General features: G+C 39.9%; 1 protein-coding gene across 1 annotated transcript; it reads left to right on the forward strand.

Moving 5' to 3' along the window:
* The first annotated feature begins 5,264 nt into the window (after window positions 1-5,264).
* On the forward strand, window positions 5,265-24,106 carry LOC6040243 (protein LSM14 homolog B). The gene is made up of 8 exons (XM_038260005.1): window positions 5,265-5,573; window positions 10,254-10,604; window positions 11,837-12,126; window positions 12,192-12,374; window positions 16,474-16,605; window positions 17,045-17,286; window positions 22,248-22,594; window positions 22,657-24,106. The coding sequence occupies exons 1-8, from the start codon at window positions 5,453-5,455 to the stop codon at window positions 22,662-22,664; spliced, it is 1,674 nt and encodes a 557-aa protein (XP_038115933.1). The 5' UTR covers window positions 5,265-5,452; the 3' UTR covers window positions 22,665-24,106.
* The last annotated feature ends 1,231 nt before the right edge of the window (window positions 24,107-25,337 follow it).

Consider the following 25,337-nt stretch of genomic DNA (forward strand, 5'->3'; position numbering starts at 1 on the left):
CAAACTAAAAAGTGACAAACTGTCACTTTTTACACGGCGCCCACGCACACTTTCAAAACAAACGTTTGGTAGTGTGTGTAACTCCGTGTAAAAGGGGTGTCAAACTAAAAAGTGACCCCGTTCGTTTGACAACAGTTGGTGTCAAACCACCGGGGTTTGAGAGTACAATCACAGACAAACAGACGTGACTCTTCATACAAATTATTTTTGAAATCCATCGTCCTTCATCAAACCACCAAATCATGGCGACGCCAGCGCTGCCTGGTGAGCTTATGCCGAAGCGCAGCCCAAACACACCAATACAAACCCATTACTGTCATGTGTCATGTTAGTGTATGCGTGAGACAATCAAGCTTTAACGATTGTAAACATTATCAGCTGTTTCGAAATAATTTTGTTGTTGCTGATCATCAGTAACAAAATCAAAATAAATAAATCAAGACCGACGGCCGAAAATGACGGTCGGTTCCGTTTCCAATGGTAGAACCTCATGAGGCAAATCATGCGGCAGCACCTGCAGCGATGCAAGACAAACACAATGACAGAGACCACACCACTGGTCCTCTCCGTTGCTTGCATGTTCCGTCCAAGATTCCTCCTCCGCCGAAAACATGAACCATTACACCTGACATCAGATATCCCGGTCACGAAAACAGCAGTAGTGGCCGCCGGAATAGGAAAATCCAATTCAAAACTAACGGAATTGAACCCCACGATGGGCGTTTGGAAGCATCTGCGGGGAACGTGTCCACGGCGCAATTAAGTTGCCAGCCAACAATGGCCGAATGAGACGAAAAAAGTCGCGAAGAGTGGCGTTCACGATCGACGCAACATCGTCAAAATGCCAAAAGGACGACCAGCAGCAGCAATTTGAGCAGCAGTCCACGAAGGATAAGCAGGTTGCTCCGAAGGAGATGACTCCACCACAGGATCCGGCATTCTCCGCAGTAGCAGGCTCCTCAGCTGCAGCCTCGACTTCGGCAGGCAGTGGAGCAGGCCTATCTGGTTAATAGTGGGGTAAAAGCAAGAGTGTGCCACTTCAGGTTTTCGGCACGGTTCTGGCACTAGTTTTGCCTCGTTGTACTACTCCATCATGTCCGACCGCTTCCGGTCCGTCACGCTGTCCGAGTCGCCCTCGTGGGGTAGATTCGCATCCGATTGATACACCCAAAGTCGTACGTGTCAAAGAAGTGCCCGTAAATGTTCGTTTGCTCGTGTTTCCGCCGGAACACTACGTCTGGGACCGCTGGCTCTCGTCGTTCAGGTGCATTCGGCCGGATTCGAACTCTCCACAGATGAAGCGACCTTCCGGCAGGTTGAACTGGAGGCACTCGAGGTGGAAGGCTGTTTTTTTTTTTGCATTTGCTGCCTCACACGTGCTCACGCTCAACTTAAAAACAAAAAAACACGCATCACACACACTGAGAAAAGACGGGCGAGCTGTCACGACAGCAGCGCCATCAGCGCCGGGTGAGTGGATGCCGAAACAAAATTGAATTTGAAATAACCGTTTTTGGAGGACCATGGTTCGGCACTCGAGTGTCCCGTCTGTTTGTCTGTGATAACTCTATGTCTGTTTTGACAAAAATTGAGTGATTTTAAACGTGCGTGCACAGAGTTCTTTAAATTCAAAACAAAATTCTAACAAACCGTTCTAAAAAACGCGTAAAAAAATACGACGATAAAAATCCAAAATTTCGTTTGAATTTTCCTCAAATTACCCAAAAACTGTTATTTTCTTTAAAAGTGTACCGGCTTGACAAATCTGTCAAACTCGCCATTTTGACTCGTCATCATCGATCAAAAAATCGATCAAAGCTTTTCCCCAACCGCATCGCAGCCTACTTCAGTCGGTTTCGGAGTGTGCGTTGGTACGGCGTTTGACGGGATACTTTTTTCGCTATTTACGGGTCGAATTGACCGCTTTTTGATTGGTTTTGTGTTCCGGCGACGGTGGACGGATTTGTGGAAGCGGTTCCCGTTGGGCGATCTGCTGGAGAGGTAAGATTTGTGCCGGAAAAAGCGTTCAAATGTACCGTTACTGGTGTTTTCCTGTTTCGGTCGGTGTTAGTATGTGTTGGTGTGGGGTCAGTAGCTGCTGGTGGGAGGGGGTGGTTGGGGCAACGAGAGGAATCTTTGCAATTTTTCACACAACGGCGGGCCGAAAACTGTCATCGCGGCTCGGATTGCCCCAACACTTTCAAACGAAACCGGGGCGCTTTTTGGACTGGTTGGCAAGGTTGCCAGTATTTTTTTTTTCATTTTATTCTAATTTTCAAGATTACCATTAGGGTGGATCAGATTTTTGCCTTCCTCACCTCTATGAGCAAAGCGTACAAAATCACTTGAAAGTGACCAAAGTGAACCACCTAATGGTGTATTAAGTAGCGTTGTTGAATGACGAAACCCTTCCAATATTTAGTCATTTGCCAAAATCTGTTGAAAAATTACTATTATTTTGCCGAAACTCCAAAGGAAAGAGATCAAGAAACAGCTTTACGAATAGCAGAGCAAAGGAGAAGAAGCGATTTCTTCACCCTCTTTGGTTTGCTTCCGCTTCGGCTGCTGCCAACTAAAAAATAAATCTTGACCGGTTCTTTACCAAGTGCCTACACTCCTACACTGCTTGAACTAGGCCTGCGATGTACCAAACTTCGTGATTGTTGATGAGAAGTCCAGAGTTTTCTTTTTTTTGAAAAGGACCAATAAACTATTGTCTTTCATATGTTTATAGGACCTAATAAAAAAACTCTGGAAGTGTTCTTAAGATGTACTTTTGTCTTCTGGACTACTGTAAGGTTGTAGGAAAATATCTAATAAAATGTTTTCCATAAGTTTTACGAAAAATCCGATCTGCGGCCAGAAATTAGGTATGACTTCATGGAATCCTATAAGCAATGGGATTTCTTATGTTATAGGCCCTTTTGAAATAAAACTCTCTAACTCCCTTTTTATTTATTTTTGTTTACAATCGAATGCACAAGTTTATTTGTAAAAAAAAAATGTTTCGTGTGTTTTTATTTTCTTACTTTTAACATCTTGAATTTGTTCTGCAACCCATTTTGATCAAATTTGAATATTTGATTGCCTTTTAAATTGAATTTTTTTTTTCAATATGTTATCACCGCCACTTTGGCTGCCATTTTGGATTTAAAAAATCTAAATCAGTTTATAGTAGTTTATGGGTCATACTTGAACTCGACCTGGCTTGACCATCAAAAATAAGACAATGAAAAAAGTTCGATTTATCCAAAGTGAAATTTTTGCGAGGTGACGAGTTGGCGTTTATTCGGGGAAAGAGGGCTAACACAGAGTGGGTGGTGTTTATATAAAATATGCGCATGGCAAAGCCTACTGCGCCTAAAGCTAAACTAAACTAATCACCAGGGCCGCACTTAGGGTTGACTTCCAACACCCCCTCTCAAACCTAAAGTGCTTCGGTGCTTCTCGGTCGAAACAGCTTGGGCCCTTGGTGAACACATCGGCGAGCTGGTCACTTGTCAGGAGGAACTGGCAACTTGGTGAGTCCTTCCTGACCAACTATCACGGATGTTGTTGTTGCGGATGCTCCGAGGTTCATCCGCTTCCGGTCGTGTAGATCTTCTTCGTAGTGTACTTGCTCTCCTCTTGGCTTGCCACCGGAGAGTTGATGGCGGTTCCGATCGGTTCGCAGGCAAAAACCTAATGTTGAGCGGCGATCGACGACGTCGCTTCCATCCGGAAACTCCAACACGGGAAATTCGTCCCGTCGAACACGTGCGACACAAACTCGTTTTCCATCGCACTGTTCTTTTAGCGTCTTACTCCCGAAAACACGTGGAAAAACTTTTTCCTTCCGTTAGCGGTTTCCTTGGCGACGCGCCACGCGATTTGCTGGGCCACACAACCTGACGAGTTGGCGTTTATTCGGGGAAAGAGAGTTAACACAGAGTGGGTGGTGTTTATATAAAAGAATGCGCGTGGCAAAGCCTACTGCGCCTAAAGCTAAACTAAACTAATCACCAGGGCCGCACTTAGGGTTGACTTCCAACACGAGGCCTTCGGATAATCGAGTCTGGACTGTAATTATGTTTTTTTTTCGAAAAGTGGTCTAAACGTCAAAATTTTCAAAAACCGGTAGTGGGAATCGATTCTCCAGACATTGTTATATACAAGTCTTCATATTGACCCGTGTCCTATGTACAATCCTTGTGAAGATACATCGGCTTCAAAAATAAAAATGTTAAAAAATAGGCTTTTTGATGTTTTTTGCCATTTCTATATGTCAGAATGATTTTTCAGTCTCGTAAATATTTTTACCGGAAAACTCGTCACGCACCGGAAAGCTGAGCCACATATGGTCCCACATATAAGGATTCGTGTTTTCGCGAAAAAACTGGATTTCCTTTATATTTTTAGAAAAAAGTACTGAATATTATTGGATTTTCTGAAAGAGCTCACGTTTTTCATTTGTTTTGAATGGTGACATTGCTTAACACATGAATGTTTGACATAAAATTCAATTCTAGAGTTATTTTTTTAAAGGTCCTATATACATACGAAACACAATAGCTTATAAGACATTTTCAAAACAAAACCTCTAGATTTTCGGAACTGCAAAAAATGTTGTAAAGCAACTCGTTGCAATACTTGATTTTTTCAGCACTTGTTGTATTCAAACTTTCCACTCGTGCTGAAAAAAAATCTTTTTGTAACTTGTTACATAAACTACTATTTAAGACAATCAGGGGTTGTTTTCAAGATTTCAGAAAAAAACGTCTTGATTTCTTGACTTTTTTTTGATAAGGTCCTATAAACAAAAGTAAACATTGAGTGTATCCCGCTTACTCCGATGGACTTTGACATAAGGTGTGAAAGGGATACACTCAATGTTTACATTTGTTTATAGGACCTTATCAAAAAAAAGTCAAGATTTTAACGATGTTTGACAGTAGTATGGAAAAATCGCTAATTTGCCAACACTGTTCTCTTTCCAGCTGGCGTTCGCCGCGTTCACCAACACACGCGCGCACGGCCCAAGACACAACCAAATCGACGAAGGGGTGGTGGAGCGAGAAGAAGAAACCGACCGACGACCATCGCAGCACAGTCGTCGATCGTCGTCCATCTTTGAATGCTCGGCTGGCCTTTTTGAACGAAATCTCTCCTCGGTGGTGGTGTGTCCCGTAATCGTGTCATCCCGTCCCGATTGGGTTACTTTCGGTTAGGCCGCGATTCCCCCCGGACGGAAGTGGATAGATTGCTTTTGGTGCAAGAGGACAGTTCCGGTCGCGAGTTCGGCGTCAATTTCGGAGTGAAAGTTTTCGAGTTTTTTTTTCTCTGTTCGGAAAAGGAAGAAGAGCGGAAGTGGTGGCAGGAACAGCTGGCCTGCGTCGGATGATCGTCGCTTCCGGAAGTGTACTTTGAAGAATCTGGAAGGAGGAAGCAGCTGCGAAGCTAGCAAGCTGCCAAGATGAGTTGCCCAATGCCAGAGATTGGCTCGTGCATCTCGCTGATCTCGAAGGCCGACATCCGCTATGAGGGTCTGCTGTTTACGGTGGATCCGGACCGGTGCACGATTGCCCTGGCGCGAGGTGAGTGGCCACCACAGAAACCGCAGATTTCCGCAAATCAGTTTTGAACATTTTCCTTTGGTTTTTTTTTGTGCCTCCCCAACATGACGACAGTGGTGTAGGGTGAGGAAAGAATCCTAACCTCACTCTGCTTGGGGTACCTTTCTCCACGGCCTACTTTTCCCTTTGGAAAGAATGTCACACTTGGAATGTGACGCGCGTCAATCGCTTCTTCTTGTGCATCAAAACATAATTTGCCGATTAATCAATCTCTTTGTGCGCCTGTTTTTTTTCAGTCCAGCAGCAGCACAGAGATTAGCAAATGGGGGGAGTTTCATTTCGGTTTCGTCATGGCACACAGGGCATCAATACCACCGTACACACCGTCTCGTTGTGTGCTTTACTTACTTTGTGTACTCTCGCTGGTCTGGCTGGCTAGCTTTTGCCTGTTTTTACTCTGCTGCACTAAAATGTGTACACTACATGAGCCACCAGCAGCCAGACAGCAAATTTAAGCTTGGGTCCACCAGACAGAGCAGATTCACGTTGGGCCAGCAGCTGGGCTGGCTTTCTTTTGTCTGTATTTAAATTTTGCTGATTTGGCTCATTTGATGCGTTGTTGTTGCGAGTTTTTAGCGGGTTTTATAATGAATGAAAATATCTTTATCAGATTAACCAGCAAGAACTGGTTGAGGTTTTGCTAGTATATAATTTTGCATTCAGAAGGGAACATTGTTGTAATGTTTTCGAGGAATTATAGCTTTTTTATTTTTTGAAGTCCGTTCCAGAGTTTGATTAAATTTTCCCTGTAATAATTTTTATTTTTTTTATTGCGAATATACAAACTTGCTTTGAGATGCACTCACAAGAAGACCAATTTAGATCGTTGAGCAATACTAGTTAATCTTTTTTCTGGAGATACCTAGATAATAATGCGTTCAAACTGGTATATATCTAGAGTATTTTTTTTTAAAAAAAGGTCCTATAAACATATAAAACACAATAGCTTATAGGACCTTTAAAAAAAACTCTAGATATATTTCATTCAAAATTGTGACCCAGCAAATCGGACTAAGATTCGTAAAGGTGAAAAAAACCTATTGGACGATTTCTCAAGGAGCTATTACACTACTGCAAACAAACAAACAAACTCGCCCTTTTTGACAGTTTTCCAGTTTGCCTGCTTTGTTTGTTTGCCTGGATTTGTTTGTACAAACGTCAGCCTGCATACATTTTGCCTTGTTTGCGAGTTTGGCAAACTGCGAGTTTGTTTGTTTGTTTGCGGTAGTGATATAGCTCCTTCAGACCTTAGTCAATCGGCCAGCATTCGCTCGGGTTCCAACCAAATATAATTATTTGGAAGAAGTAGTCTAGGTTGTCTACCCTTTTTTGAAGATCTTTGCTAAACATCATGCAATCTGGATTTTGGTCTTTTTCAAAAATATTCGAGTCGAACTTTTTGTTACGGAGGTACTGCACTATAACAAACAAGCAAACAAACTCGCCAAGAAAACAAAATGTAAGCAGGCAGACGTTTCTGCAAATAAATGCAGATAGACAAATAAAGCCGGCCAACTGTCAAAAAGTGCGAGTTTGTTTTATTTCTATGTCTACCATAGTCTAATACCTCCTTTACAAGTTCTAGTAGACTAAAAAAAAGAACGCTTTGTTTATTGTATCAAAATGTTTTTAATTACAAAAACCTTGGCAAGTAGTACTCAGATAGATTTTGACATATTTTACTCATTTTTATTTTGTTATTTTGGCCGTATCGAAGGCCGTGTTATGCTCCATACATTTTTGGAACCGAAACTAACATTTCGAAAGGGCTAATCATTCAATATTAAGCCCTTTTGAAATGTTAGTCATGATAAATATTTTATTAAATATTTTTTTTCGAAAAGATCGGAAAATTCTACGAATGTTTCATTTTTTAACATTGAATTTTTTTTTTATCAAGCTTTCGTAGGCTATAATCTTGAAAACGGAATCAAAAAATCTGTAAAGTACTTTTCGATTGCAAATTTAATTTCACATAAAATTATTAGGTTTTTTTTTTGTATAAGATTTCGATTTTTTCCAAAAATCACGTTTTTTCAAAAAATTGTAACTCGGCGGCAGATTTGTTGACCATACTTTTCTATGGCTCAAAAGTTGCGGGTTTTCGTCCCCTAAAACACATAAAAAAATCTCGAAATTAAAAAAATACGTATTTTCGGAAATCGAGTTTTTGTAAATAAAAGTTAATTTAAAAATCGGCAATTTTTTTCCGTGTACCTATTTATTTCTTTTAATAGTCCTCAACAATACCTACAACTTTGCCGAAGACACCAAATTGATCAGAAAATTCACTCAAAGGTTACAGCTGTTTGAATAATTACGTACCATTTTTGTATGGACATCAGCCAAAATATGTATGAGTGAACCAATCACACAAAATAGCTTCTTTGGTCATAGGGATTCCCCCACTAATTTTGAGCCAGATCAAAAAAAAATAAAAAATAAAAATGGTCGAAATCGGCCGATTTCGTAGAAAATTGCTCAGATGGTTAAAAGAGTTTGCTTTTTGGGGAATTATTTATAAACTACTTTTTTTTTCGCTGTGAAATTACTTACTTTTTCGTTATTCTCGAATGACAAAACGCCTTATTTTTCATCACCAGTACTGAACATTACTTTTCATCATTAATTTAAGTGCTTAAAAGTTTGAGAGCGGCCGTGGCTGACTGGTTACGGTGTTCGCTTTGTAAGCGAATGGTTCTGGGTTCGATTCCCATCTGCTCCCAACGAGAAAGTTAAGAACACATAAATTTGAAATGATGAATATGAACGAAAAATCAAAGTCGCTCGAGGCGGGGTTCGATCCTCCGTCCTATGGATTGGTAAGCAAAAATGCTAACCACTAGGCCATGACGACTTGGTGAGCGTGGACTGGAATTAGGAATACTGTTACAGAGAGCGAGTTGTGGCGCTATAACCACGGCAAATAGTGTCCAGGGCATTCGTGGCACTACAATGTCCCATCCCAGAGGGTCCCGGTGTACCAAACCTTCTTAGCATGGTGCTCCCAACGAATGGATATATCCACGCGCGAGAGTGTGTTAGTTCGTAACAAAATTGACACGCATACATAGGCAAATCGAGTAGAATGATTCGTCTGTCAAAATCAGCTGTGTCCTTTGTTATACCACGAGCACGTGGTAGACAGCTGGTTTTTACAGGCGATTGATCTACTCGATTTGCCTATGTATGTGTAAAAATAGTATAAACAAAATCAGCTGCTTGGAATTCAACCAATCACAATCGATCAAAACCAAAACAATAGAGATCTCCACGGTTTCTCTCACGCACACCATGATTCTGTGTTAGTATTCGTATTCAAAGTATTGTTTTGGTTTTGATCGATTGTGATTGGTTGAATCCCAAGCAGCTGATTTTGTTTATACTATTTTTACACATACATAGGCAAATCGAGTAGATCAATCGCCTGTAAAAAACAGCTGTTTACCACGTGCTCGTGGTATAACAAAGGACACAGCTGATTTTGACAGACGAATCATTCTACTCGATTTGCCTATGTCTGCGTGTAACTAAACTCCAAACTAACACACTCTCGCGCGTGGATATCTCTATACTTTGAATACGAATACTAACACAGAAACATGGTGTGCGTGAGAGAAACCGTGGAGATCTCTATACAACCAAATCTCGGAGCGTATGGTGGTGTGTCCCCAAGCTTCTTCCTCCCCTGTCGATTCAGAATTGTGTTGTTGTTCGAACACTCTGTGCTCACACTCAACCCAATTACGAGTCATCTCTGCGATACGGCTTTACGTAGTAGGCCTGGCCGCTTTAACGCTTGTGATGTTTCAATGCATTCTAATGCAATGGCGCACTACAAATGTTAATAAATGACAAGAAGAGTGCTAGGCGTCATCTAACCTAAGGCACTCTCCAGGATCCCTTCGAAAGATTGGCTGCGCTAGGGTCTGATTAGATTAGATTAGATTAATTTAAGTGCTTAAAAGTTCAACTTTTCAGGACTTGTCTCAAAAAGTAAAACTTTTTGATATGGTTCGAGGGCTTACACATTTGGATTTTTTTTACCGAATTCGGTAAAGTTTACCGAATTTTCAACTGCTGAACAGTTATTAACTGAAAATTACCGAATTCGGTAAAAACCTACCGAAAATAAAGTTCATTATTATTCATCGTACAACCAATATTCGGTCAAATTGTGTTCATTTTGACAGATGGTTTACCGATTTTCAACTACCGAATTCGGTAAATAAATCTATAAAGGAGCTATTAGACTATGGTCAACAAACAAACTCCATCTTTTTCGTGTTTGACAGTTTGCCAACCCCGCAAACAAAGCCAAATTTATGCAGGCTGACGTTTCTGCAAACAACTGCAGGCATACTGCCAAACTGTCAAAAAGTTTGTTTGTTTGTTTGTCGTAGTCTAATACGTCCTTAAGTGTGTATCTTGCTTGAGGGCGAACAACATTCAGGCGGGGAAGCAAACTTTTCAAACTTTTGAAGCGCAATCATATACAAATAGTATGCTTTTGCAATTATTGATTTTGTGAGGAAGGCATCTATCATGTTGGTGATTTACCTAAAAGATTTTACTATAGAGCTTTTATTCTAGGACATGTGAACACAATATCTAATTCATTATTTATTCTATTTTTTACAGTGAAATCGTACGGCACGGAGGACCGCGAGACGCAGTTCCCGATCGCGCCGCAGAACCAATGCTACGACTACATCCTGTTCCGCGGGTCCGACATCAAGGACATCCGCGTCATCAACAACAACCCGGTGCCGAACGATCCGGCCATCATGCAGATGCATCTGCCGCCGCAGCAGCAGCTGCCCCCGCCGCTGCAGAACAAGCTCGGCCAGGCCGGCTTCCAGCCGCAACCGGGCGGCTTCATGATGCCCCCGATCGGGGGTCCCGGTGGTCCGCCGATGGGTGGTCCCCCGCCCGGCCACACCCCGATGGGCGCCCCGTACAGCTCGTTCGGCGGCATCAACAATCTCGGAGGTATGCTATCGTCCGCGAACGAATTGGTTTCCAAGAGTCCGTTTCCCCCCTCGGGTGGTGGTGGTGGTCCCCAGGCGGTCAATCAAATGCAGCAGCAGCAGCAGGCCAACCAGCAATCTCAGCAATCGTCTGGTGGCAACAACGAGCTAGGGAACTTTTTAGTAGGCACCTCCTCCTCCGATCAGCAGTCGTCTTCTGGGACGGCTGCTGGCACCACCGCCGGTGGTGCCGGTCGGATTGGATCTTCCTCAGAGGTTAATAACATCGATGGCGCCGTCGTCGCCGAGCACCGCGATCAAGGTGGGAGGCCCCACGGGATGTGTGATGCGGCTGCTTTTTATTTTATTTGGGCTGTTTTCACACATCGTCGTGTGTGTTGTTTTTTGCTAGGCTTGTTTTACTGTTCTCTCTCTCTCTATTTATTTTTCTATTTATTTATCATGTTCATACATATTTTTGGATTCATTTGCTCTCCGTAGAATCTGGCTAGTGTCATTTGGCATAAGATTGTGGCAGATACTACTTAAAAATAGGAGAGAGCTTATTCGTTTGCCTGGAATCATTTGAAATATAACGCTTCTTGGCATTCATACTTGTTTGGCTTGGTTTCTTTGCCGGCAAAAAGGTAGCTTAGCGTGTGAACTTTATTACATACTCTATTTCCTACTTACATGTACAAAGATTTATTGATTCTTCTTCTTTTTTTTTCTATAAATATTGCTAGTGTTTCATGTTTTGCTCAGTTATTTTTATGAACAAGATAAATAGTTAGTTTAGGCTGTTAAATATGCGACAAAAAAGGACTAAACTGACGAACTGTAAAAAAAGGAAATAATTTCAGTAATGCTATTAAGCTGATTAGTACACAGTAGCTAGTACCATCGACTAACATCAGATAGACCATTTGTAAGTAGACTACAACAAAAAACCATCGAATTGCATGCAAAAGTTGAGAGCACATTGAGCGAAAAGGCACAGGCAGTCAAGGAAAGTTTCGTCAGGAACGCAATTCATGTCCCTTTTGCAGCCATCTTCCCACACAGATGTTGTTCCCGATTGTTCTTTTTCTTCCCAACCAAACATATTATTCATCTTTGTATATTTGCTTTGCTGCCTGCTTGCTACTCACAACGTCTTCTGTATTTGAGTTTGATTTTTTATACCGCCCTCTCTTCACCACATCAAACCTTACAAACCCCCCTTAACCAACTAATCTCCCCCTCCAAACCCAGATTTAATCGGAGCTGGAGCTGGCGGCAACGCCGGAGGATCCCGATCCACCACGCCGAGCAACTTGCTGTCGCGCAAGAGCCCCACCGTGGACATGGCCGTCCAGACGAACCAGGGCCAGCAGCAGCAGAACCGTGACGGAAACCGCAGCGGCGGAGACGGCGCCAACCTGGAGCAGCGAGGCGGCCACCAGCGCAACCGGAACAACAGCCAGCGGAGCCAGGGACAGCAGCGCGAGCGGCGCGACTCGGGCAAGAACGACGGCGGCCAGATGAAGGAGAACTTTAACAAGGTGAGAGTGCCGTATGACTTTGAAGTTTGGGTTGATTTTCTTGACTCATGTTATTTTGTACGTAGAACAACATGCAGCAGCAGCGGCAGGGAAGCCAAGGAGGCGGCCAAGGTGGTCAGGGTGGCCAGAACCAGAACCGTGGCGGCTGGAACAACCAGAACCGTGGCCAGAACAACAACCAGAACAACAGCCAGAACAGCAATAACAACATGCGCGGACGTCCGCGTGGACCTCGCGGTCCGGCTCAGGTGAGTCCTGCACAGTTTCTTGCTTTAGGCAGAATCAGCACTGATTTTGAGCTGTCTTTTCACTAGCGGAAGCGTTCTGTGTGCATTTGTTCGAAAATAACGGTGGAATTCAAGGTTTAACGGGCTTAAATCCAATCTTGTACTTCCAGTATTGAAACATCAGTCGGATGAAGTACTAGAATGTCAATTGGGATGGGTTCACCGGTGTCCGGTAAAAATAGTCACGTCACGGTCGTTGAGCTCAAATACAACCCCAATAAGGCTTTCTAGTCAGAAATTTACGAACACATTCAAAGTTTTGTTAAACGTCAGCTGCGGGTTTGTTTGCATCAGATCTGCTTTCTCTTTCTAGCAAAAGTTGTTATGTCATGCGACTTATATTTTTCACTGGGTCTAGAAAGCCGTTTATAGTATTTTCAAGTGGTTTGGAATTTTAAAATTCAAAATGGCATAGATGAAAATTTGTATTCTAATCTTTATTTTGTAGAAATTTTTAATTTTTAAATTAGCTTTTTTCTAATTTGGTTTTTTTTTTGGGTTTTTATTGTCAAATTGCTATTTTTTTAAAAATTTCGAACTGTTAATTTTTTGAATTTCTGAATATGTATGATAATTGACGAACTTAAAAATTTCTTTTTTATTTTTCCTAATTTTTGATGTTTTGAGATCTTCAGGGTGACCACTCAAATCCCATTTTCAAATTCCCGACTTTTTCCCGACTTTTTTCCAGACTTTTCCAGAAAGCTCAAATAATAGGCATTTATTATCTAAATAATGATTTCAAACAAAAACTCTCTATAAGAAAAGTCAATATCAACCACCGAAAAAAAAATCTAAATAAATTTAAAAACATCCAATTATTGGCAATTTTTGTTAACACAGAAATTGAAATAAAAAAAAAATACTTCAAAAATGGAAATTCATTGTTATGATTCAGAGTAGAAACACAAACAATTAGTCCTCAAAAAAAACTTATAACTTCATGTTATTTTTTAAATTGACAAACGTATAGTTTTTGATACTTCGTTTCAACTGGAAATTGCAAAAAGTTAAAGATAACTGAATTTAAAATTTTATTCCTATTTCTCCCATTTATTTGAAGCAAAATGTTTGAAGACTCTCGTCGTGGTGGTACGTGGACTTTACCGGGAAGAACTCCACATTTCCCAGCAGCAACACCGCCGACAGCACCGCAAAACAATTTTGCAATAACTCAAAATTTCTTGGTTTTTTTTTTTTTGCAATTTCAATACATTTCTCATGTTTTCAAAACGTAAAAAAGTTTTTCAATTTTGGATTTTATTCGATATTTAAGTTTTCCGAAAACTGAAAATCTAGTTTTATCTATAGAAGATAATTTACTCACAAAAAAAGTTCAAGGGCAACATTTGGAAAAAGATATATTTGAAATTACTTAATGAATATAGTTAAACAATTAAAAATATTTACAAAAAATACCGTTGCCAAACTCAAGTTGGAATCAGTTCTCAAATATTCAATCTATGTGACAAAATGAAATAGAATCATTACTCTAAGCTGGTCATCAGGCTCTATTTTATTAGTTTATATTACATTTTCATTAACTTTATCTCTTGTTGATAAACAAAAATGATAGAGATCATTTGATTCATCTAAAAAAATATGAAAATCTGTGTCAACTGCATCCAATATTTATTAAGATTTTGAATGTCTTAAACAGCTTTTCCATACTCAAATATATTGAAATTGTGAAAAGATCCTTAAATTTAAAGTAATTTACAAAAGCAGAATTGAGTGAATTTTATTTGAAATTGTACAAAATATTACAAAATTATTCAAGAGTTAACATTAATTTTCAAACAAGTATGCTTGGAATTCCCGACTTTTCCCGACTTTTTGACAAAAAATCATAAATTCCCGACTTTTTCCCGACTTTTGGCGGATTTTGGCGAATTCCCGACTATTTCCCGATTTCCCGACTTGAGTGGCCACCCTGGATCTTGAATTTTTAGTTCACTTTGAAAAGTTACTCGGATTTCAAAAAAATAAAATTTCGGGATCCAAGATTTTTTTTTACTAATTTAGAAATTCTGAATTTTTTTAAGTCAAGAATTTCAAATTAAAAAAAAACATATTTCATAACTTCAAAACTTTCAGAACTCGATTTGTTTTAAATTTCCTTATTTTTTTTTCCTATTGTCGTGATTTTAAATAAGGCTCAAATTTTCTTTTAATTTTTGCATATTTAAAAAAAAATTGAATGCTGATTTTTTAAATTTTTAACTGTGCAATTATTAATCTGTCCAATATTATAAATTCAGAAATTTTCGGATTTAAAAAAAAATCAGTTTTCTTATTTAAATTTTGTAATGCTCAAATTTTAAATTGTTAGAAATTTGATAATTTTAAAATTTAAAAGTTTTTAAAGTGAATATTTTAAATTCACGCATGGCGGTCGTTGGTCATAATGGCGGTCAAAAAAATTTGTATTCTAATTTTCTTTTTTTATTATTTTATTGTTTTTAACTTGTTTTTGTGCTTTTGAATTTTAGAATTGCTGAATTTTCAAAATAACGAATTGAAAAAAAAAATTGAATTGTTAAATAGAATAGATTATAATACATACATGAATTTTATAATTTCTTGAATTTTAAATTCCTGGATTTTAAAATTTCTTAAGTTGAGTTTTAAATGTTGAGTTTTTGATTGGTTTTTGAATTAGAAATTTTAATATTTTCGATTTTTTTCAGTTTTAGCATTTAAAAAATTGATTTTTTTTATTATTTAATTCGGAATTTTTTAATTTTTAAAGCATTACATTTTCGAGCTCAAATTCTCAATTTTTTAAATTTTTAGAGTTTAGATTTTTTTAATTTCCGAATTTTATTTTGTTATTGTTGTCGAGGTTTTCAACAATGTATGAACTTATCTTTTAATTTTTGTTTGTTTTTTCATTTATGAAATGTTTTGATTGTTGAAGAATTTTAAAAATTGTAGAAATGTCTACATTTTAAATTGCAAAAAATTGGATTTATAATTTTCCAATTTTTAAAATTTAGTTTTTTCTTGTAATATTTTTTTGAAATATTTTTTATATTTTTTTTTATTCAAGTTCTTTTTATCGAATTTTTGAACACGGGTATTTTTACCTGATTTCCAACTTCACGCTTATAGCCAAGGGCTTGTAAACATTTGAAAAGTTGATTGAATGATGACTGAGCGCCTTCACTTCGTCAACCTGAATTTTACATTCCGCTGTCGTTCTTTCACACACAAACACACGAACGAATGAGCGCAACGCAACGCGTCGCTCACACAGTCATTTGACTCTCATCACTTCTCTCATTCGCGCAGAGCTCTTTCGAATCAAATGATTGCTGCCATCACGCATTAGCGAACAAACAAGAGAGAGAGAGTAAATACAATTAAAGAGCATGTGCCTTCATGTCGCGCGGCTGCTTGAGTGTAGAGTTTGGGATTCGTTCATTTCAACTTCGTGTGCGTTCACTGACGGTATCTTCGTAATGACGATCAAGGCTCAGTCAGCATTTAAAGGGTTAAACAGGGTTCTGGTTTTTAACTAGGAACTCATATCAACTATCGAACAAATGCATACAGAAAAAGCGTTTTTTATTTATTTATTTTTATTGTTTAGACGATTGGCGTTACAAAAAGCTTTAAAAAATAAGATTGCATTGCCTTTTGATTAGATTTTGTTTCTCGAACTTAGGCCCTAAATTGCATTTGCTTCAACACATTCTTTTAAGTTCCACCTTTGAAGTAAACACATTTGAAATAAAATTTAAAGGAAAATTTCTCTCTGTCTTTTTCTCTGTATCTCTTGCTTGCACCTTTTACCATGGATTTAAACCAAATATCCCCTCTCCTGTCTCTTCCCTTGATCTACTTTCTTACGCCGGGTTCAAAAATCTAACAAAAAAAAAAATCCAATCAAAAGGGCACCAATAACCAATCGTCGAATGCAACGGCCGCCACGTCTAGTGACAGCAAACAGAAACAGTCCAACAACAACAATAATAACAATAACACAGTCTCCAACCGAAAGTCCAACAACAGTAATAATAATAACCATAACAACAATAACCATCACCCGAAACAGGGCGCCAACCGCACCAAGAATCTGCTCAAGTTCGAGAACGATTACGACTTTGAGCAGGCCAACAACAAGTTCGAGGAGCTGCGGTCCCAGCTGTCCAAACTCAAGGTGGGCGAAGAAGTGAAGCCTGAGCAGGTATTATTTTTTGTTTTCTTAACTTATTATTTGCGATCCATCCACCCACCCACATTGGTCATAGAATTGAACAAATAACGAGATTTTATAGTTTTTTTTCACCCCACGCGGACTCTAAAAATTGAGCCACAAACCAAAAAGAATCATAATCGTGTCACTCTGTGTGAGCCTTTTTTTATTCGTTAGTTTTCGTTTAGCTTGTTTTTTTATCAGTATAATACTCTGCTCGTTGGTAATGTTGCTTTTTGATTCACTAACCGGAAACTGGTTGAGCGAGTAAGCAAACACATCCGTATTAGGCTCTCTCGAAAATTCAAAAATCTTGCTTAGTCGATTCAATCGTTTTGTTTCAATTTCTATCGCTATGTGACAAAATAAAGAGATAAAAATCCTAGCTCGCTCAGCAACTAATCTGTCTACCTCCACAAAAAAAAATCAGCTGATCAACAACGAAGTCAGCGTTGACACCAAGAAGGACGATTCGGGCAATGAGACCGGCGCCGGAGATCACGAGCCGGAGGAGGACGACGTGCAGTGCTACGACAAGACCAAGTCGTTCTTCGACAACATCTCGTGCGAGGCGATGGAGCGGGCCAAGGGCAAGCAGCAGCGTACGGATTGGCGGCAGGAGCGCAAGCTCAACACCGAGACGTTCGGCGTTGGGTCGACCAGGCGCGGAGGGTGAGTAAAATAGAAGAAGTGGATTGGGGAAAACTAGTACTTCACCCGTCACGTTTCTTATTTTCCTGTAAATTTTGAACTGTGTTGTTGTTTGAACAAACCGTACTCAAATTTAACTCAGTTTAACGAATCATCTTTGCGGTGAACTTTAGGCTGTTGGCCTGGCCGCTTAATTGGGAAACCTATGTGAAATTGTCTTTGTTGGGGTCAAAATTAAAAAAAAAAATCCAAGAAAATGCGGAGCTTTAGAGTGGTTTTTAAACGAGGGGGTGCTTTATTGACAGTTCACGTTGAGTAAGGGGGATGAGCTGCTTTTTTTAAATCCAAGGTTTCGTCTTTGAAAATTTACTACGAAATTATTCGTCGACGTGCCTTTCGATCCGCGATGATGCAACATTTAATTTAATAAAACGATTTGTGCCACATCATGCACCCTAAAAAATATGCGTCGTTGTGCCCTCCGATCAGCGATGATATAAAACGAAGTTGACTTTATAGCTGTCGGCCACCATTGCTAGTACCAACCACTAGTGTCTTCCTTTTTATCTACAAGGACTTCGCCGCCCTGGGCTCCTAAGTGTATGAAAGTATGGCACGGAGCGACGGCACCGAATACCCATATTTACACAAAGAATTTTAGGGATGATATAGGGGGACTTAATAGTCAGGACCCGGTGCCTGCAATCCCCGTTACAGTTTATATGGAATTCCAATAAGAATGTAACAGAAAAATCAGGCTTCGGGTCCAGACTGTTAATCAAGCAAGACGACATGTTTGTCTCAGCAAAATTTGGGTAATTTCTCTCGGAAACATTACAAAAACAAAACATTATAACAACAAAAAACAAGTCCTTCAAAATCTTTACGAAACTTGCTAATCAGACGCGCGAAACGCTGATCGCGATCGACTCATGACAGCCATCGACCGTGCCTCACCGTAATCACTCAGAAACAAAAAAAAAAAACCCTCGAAAACATGACAAATCCTGCAGAAAATGGACTGATCACAAAAAAAAACGCTGAAAACACGACAAACACAAAAAATCAACCACGTCAGCAAGGATACCTTGCACAGAATTCAGCTTAAAAAAAGTCCAATAAAACAAATTTTATTTTTTGCTTTTTGGGTATTTTTGAATACGCCTGACTCAAGCCGGACCTAGATATCGACAATCTTCAAAACAAGATTTTTTTGCAAACAAAGCCGTTTTTCGATCGGTTTTCGGTCAATATACGAATAAACAATGTCAAAAATTCTTTAAATTGTTCATCTGCACGTTCTTTAAACTTTAAATTTATAGAGGATTTAAAAAATATATGTTCTTGCATGTGTTCTTAGATATTTAAATGTTTTAATTTTGAAAGATTGTAGCTTTACCTCAGCGTTTCTAAGAATAAGAACACAATTCAAAATTTAGTTAATTTTGACTTTTTCAATTGTTTTATCTTTTCCTATGAAAACCTAGAAAAAAGTAAAAAGAAGTTTGTTTTTTTTATTCACCATAAAATTCAATATTTAAGGTTTCTCTCAGATTCAAAAGTTTGAGTGCTTCCATTTGTGTGCTGACAATAAAAAAAAATCGTCGTCAGGGATACTCCCTGCCTCGATTCTTTAGGTAAAAATAAGTTCCTGTGCCAAATTTGAGCCGAATCGATTAAGGTTTAAGGGTCGCTATTCTGTGTAAATTTTTCTCAGGAACACGATAGTGAGGTTCTATAGTATTGGTGAAAAAAATCTTTTCATACAAAACCGCCTTCGTTAAATCGCTAATAACTCGTCAGGGTTATCTCGGATCGTTTTGCGATCTTTGACAAAGTTGTTTATCATATTTTTTTACAAATGAATCTCACACCTGGCAACAGTTAACGCCACCTTTTGATGAAATTTTGAATTTTTTGCTTTTCCCCATATTTTTTTTTATTTTTCCCATGCAAATTCAAGGATCAATAGCGATCCTTAACGGAATCGACGTAACACCTTATAATGTGGCCCTCTTAAACCTCGCGGTTTCGTCAACGGATCCACAGGCGTGTATCGTTCTTTTTGCGACAAGACTCCGCCTCCCGGGTCTCCTAAGTGTGAAGGTATGGCACGGGGAGAGGGCACCGAATACCTATATTTACACTTAGAATTTTTTATGCGTCCGCCCTTGCGTAACCCTTGAACCGTAACCGAATCGGAACCTAAAATTGAGCTTAAATTTGTGATATTTTTGTTCACAACGATAAGCTTCTGAGTACAATGACCCTTTCTACGACCGAAAAGGATTTAATATCGATTTTTAAATCAATTAAAAAACAACTTCGCGGCCCTTCTTAACAGAAAAAATCCAACTTGACAGCTAATTGGGTCCTAAAATGAAGCTTAGATTTTTCTGAGTACAATGACCCTGTGTACGACAACAAAGAGTTTAAAATGGATTTTTAAATCAATTTTGAAAAATAAACCTCCCGGTCCTTCTTGACAGAAAAGGTCCTACTTGACAGCTCTTTCCAAGGGGACTATAGTTGATCTATCGAAAAAATGTTGTCTTTTCAACTTTTTTTTTGCATTAAAATAAAAAAAAAGTGATCAGAAATGATTTTAAAGCGTGTTTTAAATCGTTGTGCATCAAAATTTACATAGGGATTTAGGACCCTATTCCAAGGGGACCATAGTTGCTCCATCGAAAAAATGTTGTCTTGTCAGTTAATTGTTTGGCACTAAAATGGAAAAAGTGATCCAACATGTTTTTTTCGTGTATTTTTAAGGTTATACATAAAAGTTTAGATAGGGCTTCAGGACCCTATTGGCTCAAAATTGGTACAGTTACTTATTTTAACCTAAAGAATCGAAGCAGGGGGGCTTGTCAAAATTTGGCACATTTCTATCGAGAACTACTAAACCAATAAGAAACTTTTGTGTCCTGATGTGCGGTCCACTTCGGACCACGTCCCACTTTCTTGGACGGACAATTGCACAGGGAACACAATTAAAACATCATAGTTACTACGAGCTAAAACACATGCGGTTTACTTTATTGACGAAACGAACAAGATAAACAAATTGAACAACATATTAAAATGACATTGATGCGCTTGACAGCGTCACAAAACAGACAGCCTTGCTGTCAGCTGAGAGCCCAGCGGCGTTGTGAGTGTGCGGATTGAACTCCACTCAGCGCAGTGTTGCTGTCCACAATAGAAACAATCTCAAAATCACTACGAAACATGCAAATCAACCGCGCGGACCTGCTGCTCGCGATCGAATGATGTTGCCGGGAAAATAATAAGCACTCAACAGAATGGACGCCTGAAATCACGTTTAAACATGCGAAGCAACTACGTGGTCCTACTGCTCGCGATCGACTTAAATTAACATGTTATTTTGTAGCACAATAACTTCGACGAACACAATCGGCGGCGTGCCTTCCGATCAACGATAAAGGAAGCACAATAACCGATTTTGTCACTGCTTACAAGAAAAAAGGACGCCAAAAACAGGAACAATACTGCGGAGCAACCGCGCGGCCCCGCTGCCCGCAATCGACTCATAAATTTACATTTTGTAAATTCACGAAACAAAAGTCAAATAACGGGAAAACTGCTTAGCTGAGTAGAACTCTACAAAAAGACAAAAAAAAAAAAATCTTAAGGAACTTATTAACTAACTGGGGCGATTAGGGAAACAGGGCGAATAGGAACCCACGGGACAATTAGGGGCAGGGGGGGCAGAATGGACCGCCTAAGAAAAATGCACCAAAAACCATAGAAAAACATAAAAATTTATGAATCCAGTGTAGTAGGCTTATGCTTTGGAATGTTCCCTTCAATGTTGTATACTTGGTTGATGAAATTTTTTTACTTAAAATTATTTTTGGGCCACTTTAAAAAAAAGTTTTTTCGACTAACTTTCCAGGGTGCGGGGCAGAATGGACCACCCTGCGGGGCAGAATGGGCCACCTTAGAAAACAAGCCATTTCTTCTAATACAACGTTGAAGGGTGATAAGAAATTACTTGAGGGACCTTTCCATTATAGTTTCCATGAAATTTGATCATTTTTATAAAAATAGTAACTTAAAAAACAATGATTTTTGAAAATGGTGTAAATATGTCGAAAAAAGACACAATTTTTACAACTAAGCGTTGAAACAACTAAAAACTCAACTTTTGTTGCATTAAACGTGATTTGTGAAGCTACCAGGAGTGAAATAATCCATTTAGATCATTTTTTTTTAACTTTTGATTGTTTTTATAAGGCAGGAAAAGGGTGGTCCATTCTGCCCCCAAGTGGATTTTAATTTAACACTTCCACCACCAAGCCTCTAAATGATTTTAAGGTTCCGTTGTTGTTTGAATACCTTGGTAGTAGTATCTAGTAACGTTATAAGCATTGAGCAAACTTTTTCAAACATTCCAACTTTTCAGAAAGCTTATTTAAGAACCTCGAAATAAACAACATTTGCGTGGTTTTGTCAATAAATTTACATTTTTGCTCATAATTCGAAAAATACAATGAATTCAAACGTCGTTTTCGGTATGGTGATGCTATTTGACGTCCTTTATAAGACCCTTGCCTTACAGTTGGTCTAAATCCATTCTAAAGCCCAAAACCAAGGGTGGCCCGTTCTGCCCCCATGGTCCATTCTGCCCCCCCTGCCCCTATGCGTAGAAACACAGAAATCGGTCGAAAAATTTCAATCGCGTTTTTCTCAGTTGCCCTTTTTTGAACATGGGACAATTATGCGTAGAACGGCAGTTAAGGCACTGGAATCTAATGAGGTACTAGATAAGTGCATGCAAGGTTTGGGACATGGAGTTTGGAAATCAGTGTACTAGATTGTTAAAATATTATTGTGTCATCTACATACTCCCTTTGAACTTGAAATATGAACATTTGTTTAGTGAAGTACTAGTTTCGTATCAAACCAACTATGCCGCGCATACTAAACATCCTTTTTTCCTTCCTCCCATCTTACAGATACAACAGACGCGGCGGTTACTACAACCGCGGCCCGAACAACTACCGCGGCAACAACCACCAGTACCGCGGCGGCAACAACTACCGGGGACGTAGCCACCACAACAACGGCGGCGGCCAGAACCGCCAACAGAACCACCACCAAGGGCAAGGGCAAGGGCAGCAGCAGCACCAACAACAACAACAGCAGAACGGTCTTCCTCACAACGGCAATCGCAACATCACCAACATCAACACCAACCAGCAGCAGCAGCAGCAGTCCCAGCAGCGGGAACAACAGGCGTTGGCCGCAGCCTCCTCCCAGCAGCAGCAGCAGCAGCAACCGGCTGCCATCGAAGTTGGAGCGGGTGGGTTTGAGAGGGTGTTTTGAGCGTGTTTAAAGTTTGCTGATGATTTTTTTCTTTTTTAGGTAAATAATGCCACTCGACAACTAAGGATGTACTTTTACTTTTAAAAAGCTGACCAGAGTTCCGTTAAGAAGTAATCACCAAAAAGAGAGAATGAAAGAGAGAGTAGCAGCAGCAGCAGAGAAGAGAGGACACCAACTGTAAACACTACGCTGAAAGCCGTTGTTCCCACCCCTGGAATCGAATCGGATGCCGAGAGAGGACGCAAAAGCAAACAAAAAAATATCGCGACTCGTTTTCGAACGAGTGTCGGACGAGGAAGAGACCGCACCACCACCATCGCAACGACCCACAGAGAGGCAGCCCCTAAACGAGGACAACGCCGCGAAACGGCGTGTGTCCCCACCTGCGTTGATGTCGGTTGGCGGCGGCGGTGGCGGAAGAAGCAAGCAACCGGAGAATGGAACCGTCCTTTTTCCCTTCGATTCCCGGTTTTCCCACGATTTCGATTGCTGGCAGTCGGAATGGATGCGACGACGACGGCGCGGGACAAGGCTTTCACAACACACACAGGACGGCAGGGAAGGGCGCGAAGCGCCCGAAAGGTGAACGAAGAGGGATTTTTTTTTATTGAAAAAAAAAAAAAGTTTGGAGAAGGATTTGGGTGGAAACTGCGCACACTGTTTTTGTTTTTGAAGTCGGTGAAAGTGTGCGCGGGTTTTTGAAGCGAGAAAGAAGGAACTTTATGAATAAGGAGAGCTGCAAATTAGTGGAAGCAAAACTACAAACAATATATTATACACACACTTACACGAGAGGGAGAGAGAGAGCGCGAGCGAGAGAGAATTTGTGAGCAGCATCAAAGTGTGAAGCGCGAAGTACGGTACAAGCGAGGAGAAAGAGCTGGAATTTAGGAATTTAATACCGTCGTAAGTTTACTCACACACAGAGAGAGAAGTAGTAGAACGCCAACAAATGAGATGGGAGATAAAGTAGTAGAACAGCGCGCAAGTGTGTGTGTCGCGAGGGGGAAAGAGAGCGCGCGCGCGCCTCATTGAACTAGTTAATTCAATTGAGAGTACTTACTTGAGTAGCCGATTACAGAGAGAGATCGTTCACTTTTTTTCGATTTTAGTTTCATCCCTCGTTTGTTTATTTTTTTTAACTCAACCAAATTGCATGATTTCCTCGAAAGCGCGAGGAAGCTTGGTGAGGTTAATTTTTTCCCCCCGTTTCGGCTTTCCCTCCGACTGACGAAGATTGAATTTTTGAGAGCGCGCGCGAGCGCCGATTTTCCCACCCAAGTTTAGTTAATAGTTATTGTTTTTTTTTCGAGTGGAATCGGCGACCTCCCCACTTGTGACACACAGCCAAGAGTTTAGAAAACCGTGAATGTTATTTCAACAGGTAGAACCGTAATCTCGCGTAGCATTTCGTTGGCGCAGGAGAAGAATATGAACAAGATACATGTAATAATTATGATTATGATAAATAATATTGAATAATTATAAATATTATATTTAAAAAAAAACCCGGAAAGCAGAAAGAAGAGGGCTTCACACTTGAAAAGGGAGGGGAACACACACTAGCTAAAACCGCGAAAGACACACCCAACTAAACTAGAGTTTAAAACAAACCGGAAACAATAATTCTCGTTCTCGCGGCGGAGCTGTTTGTGACCTGGACCACGCACGCACATCTCACCCCGCAACAAATCAGCCAACACTCGCAAGCGGTGTTGAAGCTCGGAAGTAGTAAATTTAACGCTGGCTAAAACTTCCGGATCGCCAATTGGGCTCCTAACGGCCTACGCGTGATGCCCGGGATGATTCAATGAAATAATGGGAACGATTACAAGCTAAGGATCCAGTTTATGGAAGAAGATGGACGCAACAGTGCGGTGAGCTGCAGGTGTGTCGTGTTGTGATGGTCACGAAGGGACGCGAGAACCGTTTAAATAAAATATATATGTAAGAAATTTATATAACAAAAACAAGTTTACGTTTCTTTTCTTTCGAAAGAGGGAGAAAAAAACGAGTGGGGAAAACAAAATTCGTAACACAAGTTTTAAACATTCAATCCTCCCCCCACGCGCATAATCCAGACCGAGCACGATCCCACGTGTAAAAACTGATATTAAAGTTAAGGTTCACACGGCGATATTCGAGGAGAGAACGTAAAACACAAAGCCAAATTCGGTCCAATAGCAGCGGCAGAGGGAAAGAGAGAAGCAGGTTTAACAGAGTTGTAGCGGTAATTTTTAGCATGAAACAGAAAAAAAAATCCGGCTGAAGCAGAAATCTATGTACTAACGAAGCTACCTAAAACAAAACATATTGAAAAGGTGAAAAATACGAGTAATTACTGCGTAAAATAGTGCGCAGAACATTTTATTCCAGTTGCGATTCACCGAAGAAAGTTGAACGCAACGTTTTTTGAGATCTAGTACTTCACTTTTTCTGTCCAAAATTTTCTCACTTACTAAAACATTTATTATTTATCCATTCTAGTACTTCAATTGAACATCAGATGATGATTTGGTCGATCAAGAGGTGTGATCAACATGAAAAGAAGTACTAGAATGTAAAATTTTTCATTCAATCGTTTACTTAAAATTTTCTGTAACAACTTTTCTCATTTATCTTAACGCTCTACCGCTCAATTTTTGTTTAAATTAAGAATCTTTGTTTTTTCCGGGTTTATGAGGTCATTTAGAGCATATTCTGTTCTACAAAAAACTTTA

Source organism: Culex quinquefasciatus, chromosome 3 (genome assembly GCF_015732765.1).
Source record: "Culex quinquefasciatus strain JHB chromosome 3, VPISU_Cqui_1.0_pri_paternal, whole genome shotgun sequence".
In the NCBI taxonomy this organism is placed as follows: domain Eukaryota; kingdom Metazoa; phylum Arthropoda; class Insecta; order Diptera; family Culicidae; genus Culex; species Culex quinquefasciatus.

Excerpts from the sequence above, each read along its gene's own strand:
- LOC6040243 (XM_038260005.1), top strand. The coding sequence starts at position 5,453 with ATGAGTTGCCCAATGCCAGAGATTGGCTCGTGCATCTCGCTGATCTCG. Across the intron at positions 12,127-12,191 it reads TGAAGGAGAACTTTAACAAG|AACAACATGCAGCAGCAGCG; the intron begins GTGAGAGTGCCG and ends TTTTGTACGTAG. Across the intron at positions 16,606-17,044 it reads AAGAAGTGAAGCCTGAGCAG|CTGATCAACAACGAAGTCAG; the intron begins GTATTATTTTTT and ends AAAAAAAATCAG.